Below are 13,468 nucleotides of genomic sequence, written 5' to 3'. Positions count from 1 at the left end.
CGGCTGATTTTAGTTGCTTCGATAAGAGCGCTTCACCTAAGAGGGATACAAAAAAAGAATAGTTTTGCACGTTCTCAATCTATATTCTTATTTTTAACAAATTTAACTGCAGGATCATTTTAGATTTTCAGAAAAGCTGCAAAGAGAGTACAGATAGCTCCCATATATCCATTATCCTCCCCATCCCCCCTTTAACATCATACATTACTATGGTAGACTTCTCACAACTAAAGAACCAAAAGTAATACATTATTATCAGTCAAACCATATTCAGGTTTTTACCGAATAGTCTTTTATTATGTTCCAGAATCTCATCCAGAACACCATATTGCATTTAATTGTCATATTTCCTTAGGCTTATTTATTTATTTATTTATTTATTTGCAGCACTGGGGATGGAACCCAGGGACAGTCTGCCTCTGAGCTACACCCGCAGTCCTATTTTTTATTCTTTATTTTGAAACAGGATCTCACTGAGTTACAAAGAGCCACACTAAGTAGCTGGGGCTCTCTGGGAACCATGATCTTCCTGTCTCAGCCTCCAAAATGCTGGGATTACAAGCTTGTGCCACCATGCCTGGCTCATCCTTAGGCTCCTTTAAACTGACAGTTTCTGCTGGGAATTGTGCCACATGCCAGTAATCCCAGTATTTGGGAGGCTGAGACAGGAGTGAGGTAAGATAGAAGAAATACAATTTTAGGTAGAAAGGATACAGGTTGGGAAAGAAAGGAAAATATAATTTTAAAATCTAAAACACTTCATACTCTTTAGTTTCATTTTAACAGAGCTCCTTTAGTCTTAAAAAAAAGCCAGGCCCATATTTTTAAATCATAATGGGCTGGCTCCACCTTGACAATTAGGTCCCTGAGAGAGCTTCACCTTTTGTCATAGTTTTGTTTGCCTCATGGAAAAGATACCAGAAAAAAGTCACGCTTTTTTTTTAATTAAAGAGCTTCCTCCAGTCCCCAGAAGACCTAGCTCAAGGGAATCTCCACCTATTGTTACCCTAAAGCTTCACAGAGAAAAGGCCACCATCACAAGTTGCTCCACTTCCTGCCACAGTGCCCCTGGCCACCCCCCTCTAGTAGGCCTTATTAAGAAAAAAAGGGATAAATTAAAGCCGGGCGTGGTGGTGCACGCTTGTAATCCCAGCATTCAGGAGGCTGAGACGGGAGGATGGCACAGGTTCGAAGCCAGCCGCGCTGGCTTAAGAGACCCTGTTTCCAAATAAAAATATAAAATAGGTCTGGGAGTGTAGCCCAAAGGTAGAAGACCCCTGGGTTCCATCCCCAGTACCACCAAAAAAAAAAAAAAAAAAAAAAAATTGTGTGATTATGTATATGTTTTTAGCTGTTCCATCAATAAATACACATGTCTATCTATGTAGGCATTTATCAAAGCCAGTTTTGCTAAGGAGGCCATACAGATACCAGCCTAGTATAAATGCCCTAAGAGACATCTGGAGCCTCCTCGCAAGGCCCTGTGTTGCTGGGCTAGCCTTACCTCACGGGCTCTGCTGCTTTAACAGAACTAATCTGTTTGACTTCACCTCACTACATAGATGCTTTATTCCACAATCAATCTAAATGTTATAGAATCTGTAGTTTCCATTTCTTCTACTATTTTATAACTTTACCAGTTTGTTTTGTCAAGTTATTTGTCATTGGCTGGAATGCATTTTTACTTTTTTGTACTTCATTGTACTCTGGCATTTTACAAGTGTTAAGTGCTTCGTTAATAGACTAATATAAGCAGGTGTGGTGTCATACACCTGTAATCAGTACTTGGGAGGCTGATAAAGGAGAATCACAGGTTCCAGGCCAGCTTCAGCAACTCAGTGAGACCTTGCCAACAAATAAGCTGGGCATGGCAGTGTATGCTTATAATTATAGTACTTTGGAGGCTAAGACAGGAGGATTGCAGGTTTGCAGCTAGCCTCAGCAACTTAGTAAGACTTTGTTTCAAAATAAAAAATAAAACCAGGCCTGGTGGCCCACGTTTGTAATCCCAGGGTTTGGGAAGCTGAGTTAGGAGGATCGCACAGGTTCGAAGCCAGCCTCAGCTACTTGGTGAGGCTCTCAGCAACTTAGTGAGGCCCTGTTTCCAAATAAAGTATAAAATAGGTCTGGGAGTATAGCCCGGAGGGAGTAAAGCCCCTGGGTTCCACGCCCAGTACCACAATAAATAAATAAATAAATAAATAAATAAATAAATAAATAAATAAATAAAATAAGACTGGGGGTGTAGCATTGTAGTAGAATGCCCCTGGGTTCAATCCTTATTAACTAACACACAAACTACATATCTATCTATCTATCTATCTATTTCTGAGAAATTTAGAAAATTCCCCATCCCTTTATTCACTTAAATATGGTTCAAAATATAGAACTATCTTCTTCATAAGAAGATCAGAATTAATCTTTTATTATGACTGCATTTTGGGCTGGGCATAGTGGCACATGCCTGTTATCCTAGTACTTGAGAGGCTGGAACAGGAGGATCACAGGTTCAAGACTAGCCTCAGCAACTTAGTGAGACTGTTTTTTGGGGATTTTTTTGGTGGTACTAGGGGTGGAACCCAGAGGCTTTCTACCTCCGGGCTATACTCCCAGACCTTTTTTTAAAATATCTTATTTGGAAACAGGGTCTCGCTAAGTTGCTGAGGCTGGCTTCAAACCCGTGCGATCCTCCTGTCTCAGCCTCCCAAGTGCGGGGATTATAAGCGTGCGCCACCACGCCCAGCGAGACTCTGTTTTGAAAGAAAAAGTAAAGAAGGCTGGGGTGTAATTCTGAGGCATAATGCTCCTCAGTTTGATCCTGAGTCCCCCCAAAATGCCCTGAATTTTGAGAAACTTAAAGAATTGTTATTATTGAATTATTTATTATTATTATTATTATTATTATTCCAAATAATGAACAATCTACAAAGCCCTTAATCCTGTTTCTAGAAGCCCACAGACTGGGGGGTGGGGATGTCTATGGTGACTCACCACCAGCTCTTTTAGAAAGCATTCATGGCTCTCCTCTTGTTGATGTCTCTCTTGATTTGGCAAAGAGAGCAAACCGGACAGCAGGCGGTCACCAGGTAGTCGTCACAGATAGATCCCTGGGGGAAAACGCACAAGAGATGGAGTGTGAAAGATGTCTGTCTACAATGGACACTCGTGAATGTCCGGCATCTTGAAGAGCGGCAGAAAACACTGATCTTCAGAAATGTTCATTGATATTTCCAGATAACTCATCACTCTTTACAAACTAAAATGTACTTTATATCTTAAAATTCAGAGACTATAAGAAGATACCAGTCCAAACTGTAAGGACATTTTACCACAGCACAGAAATCTAAATAATTCTCAATAATGGGGTAGCCAAATTGTTTTCCAATTGGTATTAATTGAGGTGTGTGTGTGTGTGTGTGTGTGTGTGTGTGTGTGTGTGCGCACGCGCATGTTTTGTGTGTGGTTTGATTTTATTTTTAAATTTTTCTTCTTTTGAACCAGGCATGGTGGCACACGCTTGTAATCCTAGTACTTGGGAAGCTAAAAAAGGAGGATCACAATTTCAGCGCCAGCCTCAAATTTAGTGAGGCTTTCAGCAACTTAGTGAGACCCTGTTTCCATATAAAAAGTAAAATAGGTCTGGGGTGTAGTCTATTTCAATACCAAACGTACAATTTTTTCTTCTTCTTTTGTACAACAGATCTTTCCTGGTTCCTTCTGTTCCCTTTCAGATGTTTCATAACTTATTTTGATCTGAGTAGTGATTCCTCTTAAAATTTTATTCATATCAAACAAGACATTTTTTTTTTCCTAATTTTTTGGTACTGGGGATTGAACCCAGGAGCATTCTATCTCTGAGCTATACCTTCAGTCCTACTTTTTTTTTTGAAACAGAGTCTCTCTAGGTTGCTAGGGTCTTGAACCTTTGATCTTCCTGTTTCAGCCTCCCAAGTACTGGGATTACAGGTGTGTGCCACCATATTCTTCCTAGGTATGCTCTTGAAAATACTTTAATTTTTTTCCTTTCAGTTTCACAAATATCATTAAAACCAGCCAAAGTTATGGTTTCAGATGGTTATTAATTTTTCAAGCCTCTAAGGAGCATTTAAAAATTCATTATGTAATATGTAATGGGCCTTAAAAACTTAACAACCTCCTTATTAAAAATAATAATAGAGCAGAACATGGTGGAACACACTTGTAATCCCAGTACTTGGGAGGCTGAAACAGGAAGATTCAGATTCAAAGATTGAATCTTTGGGGATTGCAGATTCAAAGATAGCCTCAGTAATTTAGCAAGACTCTCAGCAACCTAGTGAGATCTTGTTTCAAAATAAAAATAAAAAAAATAGGGCTGGGGGTGTAGCTTAGAGGAAGAATGCCCCTATATGCAATCCCCAGTACCAAAATAAAAAAAAAAAAAGAGCTTCTCTAACCTCAAACTGTATTTGTCTATATCTATTAGTTTATTGTGGTGGTATTAAAGATTGAACTCAGGGGCATTCTATCTCTGAGCTACATCCCCAGCCCTATTTTACTTTCTTATTTTGAAACAGAGTCTAAGTTTTTGAGGGCCTCTCTAAGGTAGTGAGGCTGGCCCAGGAACTGTGGTCCTCCTGCCTCAGCCTCCCAAGTACAGGGATTGCAGGAGTGGCACACCATACCTGATCTAATTATATCCATCTTTATTTTTTTTATTTTTTATTTTTTTGGTGGTACTGAGGGTGGAACCCAGGGGCCTTATACCTCCAGGCTATACTCCCAGACCTATTTTATATTTTATTTGGAAACAGTCTCACTAAGTTATTGAGAGCCTCACTAAGTAGCTGAGGCTGGCTTCGAACCTGCGCAATCCTCCTGTCTCAGTCTCCCAAGCGCGGGGATTACAAGCGTGCGCCACCCCGCCCGGCTTATATCCATCTTTAAGGTATATTTATGAGTTATAGTAATAGAAAATAATCTGAAAGAGGATGCACATCAAATTTTAGTAGTGTGTACTACTAAAAAAAGTACCCTTTTCATTTCTGTGTTTGAATTTACTACAAAATAAATAAATAAAAATGAATGAATTAATAAATAACCTATGGGATACTAGAGATTGAACCCAGGGTCATTCTACTTCCAAGCTACACCTTCAACCATATTTATTGTTATTATTTTTAAATTTTATAACAGGTAGTTTGTGAAGAGTCTCTACATTGCTGAGACTGGTCTTGAACCTGCAATCCTTTTGTCTCAGCCTTCCAGATACTGGGATTACAGGTGTGCAACAACATACCTGATTTAATAATACTTTTAAATGAAAAAATAAAATAATTTCAATGGAAAAATAATTTCTTTTTTTTTTTTGGTGGTACTGGGGTTCCTGGAAGCCCTTCTACCTCCGGGCTACACTCCCAGACCTATTTTTACATTTTATATTTGGAAACAGGGTTTCCTAAGCCAGCACGCGTGGCTGGCTTCGAACCTGCGCGATCCTCTTGTCTCTGCCTCCCAAGTGCGGGGATTACAAGCGTGCGCCACCACGCCCGGCTGGAAAAATAATTTCTAAAATAATCCTGAATATATTTTTACCACATCAATTGCTGTTTTAGTCCAAATATTATTTATTGGAAAAGAGAAAGAGTTTCTCCTTACTGTGTTTCTGCAACTATACGAGTAATACGATACAAATTTGAGAGAATCACATTCACAAATTAAGTTCTGCTACTTTCAGTGTTTAGAAATTAAAATGACATCTCTTTTTAGTCACAGCAATAAAGTTGAGTTGGAGCCAAGCAAGTGGGAAGTTTCTTAGGCTTCTCTGGGAGGTTTTGATTTTTTTTTTTTTTTTTTCGGTACTGGTGGTTGAACTCAGAGGCATCTACCTCTGAGTTATATCCCCAACCCTATTTTTTATTATTTATTTTGAAACAGAGTCTCACTAAGTTGCACAAGGCCTCACTAAGTTGCTGAGGCTGGCTGAGAACCTGTGATGTTTCTGTCTCAGCTTCCCAAGTACTGGGATTACAAATGTGTGCCACCATGCCTGGCTTGGAGGGGGGACGTTTTGCTGTGGTGTGCAGGGATGGGTGCGGTTTTATTTATAGGTTTAGATGTGTGCACTTTTATATACAGTATGCTGGCTCATCCCCACCTGTCCTCAGATTTATTCACTCCCTTTCTCCTCCCTACAGTGGACTCCAGGCCACTGATTCGTTGGCTGTGGCATCCAGTCCTTTCCCAGAGGTGGAGGCTGTGTCCTCCCAGACTGTAATTGCTGCCTGCTGCCCCTCACCTATGGCTCCAAATCCAAGCTCACCACATTCCTGTGTCCTCCCCTTGCCCCTCAGGCCAGTGCTGGCAAGGTTTCCCACTCTTGCTAGTTCCACGCACCTCCATGGCTCTTGTCAGATCTTCTGACCCTGCTTTTTAATGTTCTTTACTCCTCCTCCTCCTCCTCCTCCTCCTCCTCCTCCTCCTCCTCCTCCTCCTCCTCCTCCTCCTCCTTGTCCTTTTTGGTGGTACTGGGGATGGAACCCAGGGGTCTTCTACCTCCGGGCTACACTCCCAGACCTATTTTATATTTTTTATTTGGAAACAGCGTCTCTTAAGCCAGCTGAGGCTGACTTCGAACCTGCACAATCCTCCTGTCTCAGCCTCTCAAGCGCGGGGATTATAAGCGTGTGCCACCACGCCTGGCTGCTGCTGCTTCTTCTTCTTCTTCTTCTTCTTCTTCTTCTTCTTCTTCTTCTTCTTCTTCTTCTTCTTTTTCTTCTTCTTCTTCTTCTTCTTCTTATTATTATTATTATTGTTATTATTATTATTATTATTATTATTAATGCATTGTAGTCATACATCTTAATGGGGTACAAGATGGTAGAGGCATACATGCTCACATCACTCATTTAGCCCTTCCCCAATTCCCACCCCATTTCTTCTCCACTCCTTCCTTCTTTATTTGTTCCCAGGATGGTTAATTTTATGTGTCAACTTGGCTACACCACAGTACCCAGATATTTGGTTCAACATTATTTGAGATGTTTCTTGAATTTATGCTTTAGAGGAGATTGACATTTAAATGTTAGAGTAGACCCTCCACAGTGTGGGTAGGCTACATCCAATCAACTGACAACCTTAATAGAAAAAGAAAGAGCAAAGGAAGGCCCTCTTCTACCCCAGAACACATCCTTTTAGTGGGCTTGAAGTGCGGCTCTGCCCTGGGTCTCTAGCCTGCGAGCCTTCTCTGTAAGTTCTGGACTTGCCAGCCTCCATAACCTCATGACCCAATTTCTGAAATTAACCTCTCCCTTATTTGTGAGAAATATGTTATAGCTCATATATCTTATATATCTCTCTTATAAAGAGATAAATATGCCTTATAAGGTATATTTTATCTTATATCTCATATATTATATACCTTTATTTCCCTCCATATATACTTATATGGAAAGAGATATATATTATAGATATATATCATATCTATTATATATCTTATATGTCTCTATCTCTTTCCATATATACATACATATAGGGAGGCATATACACATAGACACACATATGTATATATACATATATAACATATATATGAATATATAGAGAGATGAGCATATACACACATGTGTATGTATATGTACATGTCTCTGGAGATTCATTATAGTGGTTGTTTCTCTGAGGAGCCCTGACTGATACACCCTCTACTACATAAAATGAAGTAGGTATCATGGAACTTGACTTCAAGGACAGTTCAAATTGGACTTTGACACTCTCTGCTGCCAGGGCATATCTGTGGGTAAATGATGACATCCCTTAACACTTTTAAAGTCCTATCTTTAAAATGTTGTGGATCTACTCACTTTACAGGGATGTTGTAGAGATTCGGTGATACACTATGCAATGCACTTGGAGTATTGTAGGGTTTAAATGATCCTCTTACCTTGTATATACAATGCAGATATGAGTTACTTGTTTCTAAAGTTTTCAGCATAAACCTAAGATTAGGCCCCCAGAACCAAAGGACCTGTTGCTACAACTGAATACAGGGCTGCACTCGCTTGGGAACTCTTACCAATCAAATTCAGATGGTAGAAACCATCAAATGGCCGGGCGTGGTGGCGCATGCTTGTAATCCCTGCGCTTGGGAGGCAGATACAGGAGGATCATGCAGGTTCGAAGCCAGCCTCGCTGGCTTAAGAAGCTCTGTTTCCAAATAAAAATATAAAATAGGTCTGGGAGTGTAGCCCGGAGGTAGAAGGGTTTCCAGGAACCCCAGTACCACCAAAAAAAAAACCATCAAATGGCCTCCATGTTTACAACAGTGACTCTGAATGTGGTTGAATATCTGAACAATAAGGGATCTTAAGAGACTCACCGGGATGCCGTATCGAGTTCGGTAGAGAGTCCTCATTGCCACGGTTGTTCCACACAGGCAGCATTCATTCATGTCAGCTGCAACTTGACACCCGAGGCACAGGTAACAAAATGTGCCGCAGAGACCTGTACGTGTGGAAGCAGGAGCCCAGGTTACTCCACTCAGCCTCTGCCGCCCTGGGCGTGAGCTCCTCCCATGCACATAAGGCCACATCATGGGGCCTGGGGATGAAAGCCAGGGCCATTCTACCTCTGAGCTATACCCACCCACCAATTTTAAGCTTTATTTTTCAAACAGGGTCTCACTAAATGGCTGACTGTCTTACTACATTGCTGAAGCTGGCCTCAAACCACCCATTTTCCTGATTCACAAGTGGTGATCACTGGTGTGTGCCACCATGCTTTTTTTTTTTTTGGTGGTACTGGGGGTGGAACTCAGAGGCTTTCTACCTCCGGACTATTCTCCCAGACCTATTTTTATATTTTTATTTGGAAACAGGTTCTCACTAAGTTGCTGAGAGCCTCACTAAGTAGCTGAGGCTGGCTTCAAACCTGTGCGATATTCCTGTCTCAGCCTCTCAAGCCCGGGGATTATAAGCATTCACCACCACGCCTGGCGGACGTCATTCTTTTTATAATGGTGCCTTGGGCCATTTAGTCATTGATTCGCTAAAACGTAGGCATGTTCTGGACTTTATCCTCAGAATCAACAATGTCCTTGATTGAGTCAGTAGGTAAATAATAGGAGAAGATTTCCAGCAGAAACCGGCTAAAATGCCAAGGGGTCACCCATAGGCCACAAGGCCCTGAGTAGGAAATGATGCTTGAGCTGAATATTGAAGGGGAATTTTAAAGCTGGACAAATGAAACAAGGTTTTTGTTGAGGTAACCTGGCAAAGGCTAGGGTTCATTCAGTATGGCTGGAGCCCTGAGATGGGGTGGGGATGAACTTGGGGAGCAAGGCAGGTTGGGGACCAGGTGACAAAAAGCTATAAGTGTTCAGATTTTGCTGTGAAAGCCATGAACTATCAACGAAATAATTTAAGAGGGGGGGAATGATTTGGTCCAATCCACACTTAAGAATATCTGGCGGGGCGTGGTGATACATGCCTATTAGTAACTGGGAGAATGAGAGGGAAGATGGAAGGTTGGAGACCAGCTTCAGCAACGTAGTGAGACTACCAGCAACCTAATGAGGCCCTGTTTCTTCAACAACAACAGTGCCACGGAGCAACTTGTATATTCATTTATTGGGGTAATAATACTTGGGGTGGGAGAAGCAAATGTTCCTTAGGGAATGGCACTACTATAGTCTCAATGATCATCTGGACTTGCAGGTGCTGAACGAGTGCCTGAAACATGTAAGTCATCAGTCCCAATTATCTAGAAGGACAGCAAGAGCAAACAAACCCAGCAGGCCCAATTCCTAGGCAATCTTTCCTTTTTATGCTTCTCCATGTAATAATTAACTTGGTTCAGTTTAAAGTTCAATTACACTGATAAGTTAAAGGCTAATGTGTTTTCTTTCCTTGTCTAAGAATACTGTGGAGACTGGAGACAGGTGAATAGGCCTGAGAGCAGATGTTCCATAGATGGGTCTGGCTCTTGGTTGGTGTTGAGAACACAGCATCTTGGGCCGCTCTGCCTCCCATCTCACTCCCAAACAGCCTTTCCTCCAAGTTTACTTAGCACTTGTAAAAGAAAACAAAGCCAAGCTGGAGATATTTTTCCCAATGACAAGTTACTTGCCTTCAGAATTTGTCATTGTAAGGCATGTAAGAATACTAAATGTATAAACTAAAATAGTTCTTCTCTGAGCATCTCCTGAAACTGTGAAAGAAAATGATCCCCTATGTCCTGGAGATAATATAACTAGAGAATAGTGAATTTAATTTATATGTTATCAAGAATAGTTTTTTTTTCTTCTTTTTGGTGGTACTAGGGATTGGACTCAGGGGTATTTTACTTCTGAGCTTGTAGCTGAATGCCCCCCACTCCTATTTAAAAATATATATTTTTTGGTGGTACTGGGGGTGGATCCCAGGGGCATTCTACCTCTGGGCTACACTCCCAGACCTATTTTATACTTTATTTGGAAACAGGGTCTCACTAAGTTGCTGAGAGCCTCACTAAGTAGCTGAGGCTTGCTTTGAACCTGTGCAATGCTCCTGTGTCAGCCTCCCAAGTGCAGGGATTACAAGCGTGCGCCACCACGACTGGATCCTATTTTTTAAAATTTTGAAATGGGTTCACTAGGTTGCTGAGGCTGGTCTTAAGCCTGTGATCGTCCCGATTCAGCCTCCCAAGTACTGGGATTACAAGTGTGCATCACCATGCTTGAAAGAACATTCCTTGTTAACATTAAGTTAAGCTTGGTGTACTGGCACATACCTGGAATCCCAGTACTTGGGAGGCTGAGATAAGAGAATCACAGGTTTGAGACCAGTCTCAGCAATTTAGTTGGGCTCTCAGCAACTCAGCAAAATCCTATTTCCAAATAAAAAATAAAATAGGTCTGGGGGCATAGCTCAGAGGTAGAATATTCCTGGGTTCAAACCCTAGTACTACCACACACACACACAAAATCAAAATCAAATTAGATTTGAAATGTTTCTTCCATTAATGTACAATCTATTTATAATTATTAAGCCAGACCTGTTCATTTTGAGCCAGGAAGCTCTTTCACTGTTACTTTGCCTCTAGGAGTTATTTTAGAGGTAATATCCTTCTCCAACCAGCTGGGGAAGAATGAACTTCTAATCAGTACAGAGCCTTTTCTATTAAACATACTATTGCCTGACAGAGTGCCTCTAATAAGTCAGGGGCTTTACTGCACCATAAAGGAGGAAATGGGGAAGGACCTGGACCTTGGTGACTGACATCTGTCAGTGACAAGGGTACTTACAGACTCCGCAGTCACTGAAGCAATCGCATAGGCTCGTCTGCCAGTTGGAGTTTTGGGGTGCTCGAACAAATCCAGGTTGAGTCACAACGACCACTGGGGCCTGGGGTTGCATCGTCAACGCTGGCTCTTAAAAGCTCTGACCTGCAAAGGCAGATGTTGGCATTAGTAGACTTGCTGCTGTTAGGCTGTCCTTGGAGGCCTTCTGCTTCGCTGGCTACTGAGGCAATTTAGATGAAGTTGCTTGTTGATCTTTGAGGAACATGAAAGTGATCTCCATCCCTGAGGACAGATGCCCTGGGGAAAGGAATTCACTGAACCAGTAAGGTGAACAGGTGCTTCTCAGGGAATAAAGGGTGAATCTACGGTTGTTCATGTACTATTTCTAGCCAGGTAGCTGGTATCCATGCGACAGGGAAACACATGACTGACCTGTGAAAATGGATGGAAGGGGTGAATTGTGGATAGGTTTTCTCTAAAATTACCTCACCTGAACATATATGAACATTCATATGGAACATATATGTTCCCTCTTGTTTTGGCCAGCCTTCTTTCCCGCTTTCTTTCTTTGTGTGGGGCTGAGGATTGAACTCAGAGGAATTCTGTCTTTGAGCTACACTCCAGCCCTATTTATTTATTTATTTATTTATTTATTTATTTATTTTTGCAGCATTGGGATTGAACCCAGGGGCATTCTACCTCTGAGCTATACCCCAGTCATATTTTTGATTTTTTATTTTGAAACGGGATCTCACTAAGTTGCAGAGGGCCTCACTCAGTAGCTGAGGCTGTCCGCGAACTCACGATCCTCCTGTCTCAACCTCCCAAATGCTGGGATTACAAGCGTGCGCCACCACGCCGGGCCATTATGTGTTGTTTTGAAACAGGATCTTGCTAGGTTGCTGAGAGCCTCACTACATTGCTAAGACTGGCCTTGAATCTACGATCCTTCTGTCTCAGCATCCCAAGTACTAGGATTACAGGTATGTGCCACCATGCCCCACCTTGGGCTCATTTCTGATTAGCTCTCGTCTCCAATCTTCCTACATCCAGGGTGGCTCATCATTTCCAGTTTCCTGGGAGTCTGTAGCCCTTTGTCAGTGCCGACTTAACAGATCCTTGCCACATGGTAGGGACCAATTCTGAGTGGCTGTCTCAGCTAAATTTTCTTGTTCTTTTTTCTTTTTGGTGCTGGGGATGGAACCCAGGGCCTCAAGCATGCTAGGAAAACTGTCAGCCACTGAATTATATCCTATACCCCCAACCCTAGCAAAGTTTTAAAAATTAATTAATTAATTACTTTTGGGGGGAATCTAGCAAAGTTTTATAAACTGTATTTTATCAGGTCACTTCTAATTTCTCTCCCTCCCAAGAGACTGTGTGAGGTCATAGGACTTAACTTAGATTTGAAGTGAGAATATCTTTGCTCGAGTCCTGGTTTCTAAAACTATGTGATCTTACTAATCATTTAATCATTTCCATTTATTCATCCATGAAACAGAAATGGTTTCTGACCTTACCACTGCACACACACATTGTGGATGAATCTAATGAATAATAAAGAATGGAGCAAACATATTAAAAAGGGAGTCATAATGTACCAAAATACAGCAGAGAGATTTCTTTTGATGTTTTCCACAGACACCTGTTGGCTGTATCACCTAGTATTCATTAAGATTCTACATTACATCAGACATGAAACTAGACCCACAGTATCTATTTAGTCTTCAAAACATCCTACAAGTAGAAAATTATTGTCTATATTGAGTTGGTAAGGAAGTGGGAGGGCTGAGAGTTTAACCCTTCTGACTCACTCCGCGGTCCTCTTGCTCTGTCTGCCTTTCAGTGCCAGAGCCCGGCTCTCTCCTGGACCTTAGCTCAGTGTGGTGTGGCTGCTGGCTCGCGGCGGCCTCCTGGAGAACAGGCAGCTTCTCTTCATAGTTTCTTCGGTTTTAAGCGTAATGGTAGGCTCACAGTAGGTACTTTTAGTTGCCTTGTTAAATGAAGCCCTTATAACATGTGACTCCCTTGCAGTGGACTAGGTACTGGGATTCAGTGCACTTCCATTATAGAATTCAGCCCATATTTTTAAAAGCACAAAAGAAAAACCACTAAGATTTAAAAATAGAAGCCAGGCTTGGTGGTGCATACCTGAAATTCTAGCACTTGGGAGGCTGAGACAGGAGGAGCGTAGTTTAGAGGACAGCCTCAGGAATG

General features: G+C 41.6%; 1 protein-coding gene across 1 annotated transcript; it reads right to left on the bottom strand.

The window, feature by feature from the left end:
- Window positions 1-3,002: 3,002 nt before the first annotated feature.
- On the bottom strand, window positions 3,003-11,366 carry PLAC8 (placenta associated 8; the record flags this gene model as incomplete). Its single annotated transcript, XM_080697048.1, has 3 exons — window positions 3,003-3,107; window positions 8,351-8,475; window positions 11,255-11,366. The coding sequence occupies 3 exons, from the start codon at window positions 11,364-11,366 to the stop codon at window positions 3,003-3,005; spliced, it is 342 nt and encodes a 113-aa protein (XP_080553174.1).
- Window positions 11,367-13,468: the final 2,102 nt, after the last annotated feature.

This window comes from Muscardinus avellanarius (genome assembly GCF_963383645.1).
Source record: "Muscardinus avellanarius genome assembly, chromosome: 6".
Taxonomy (NCBI): domain Eukaryota; kingdom Metazoa; phylum Chordata; class Mammalia; order Rodentia; family Gliridae; genus Muscardinus; species Muscardinus avellanarius.
Note: the sequence above shows the minus strand (reverse complement) of the source record. Positions and strands in the feature narration are given on the sequence as shown.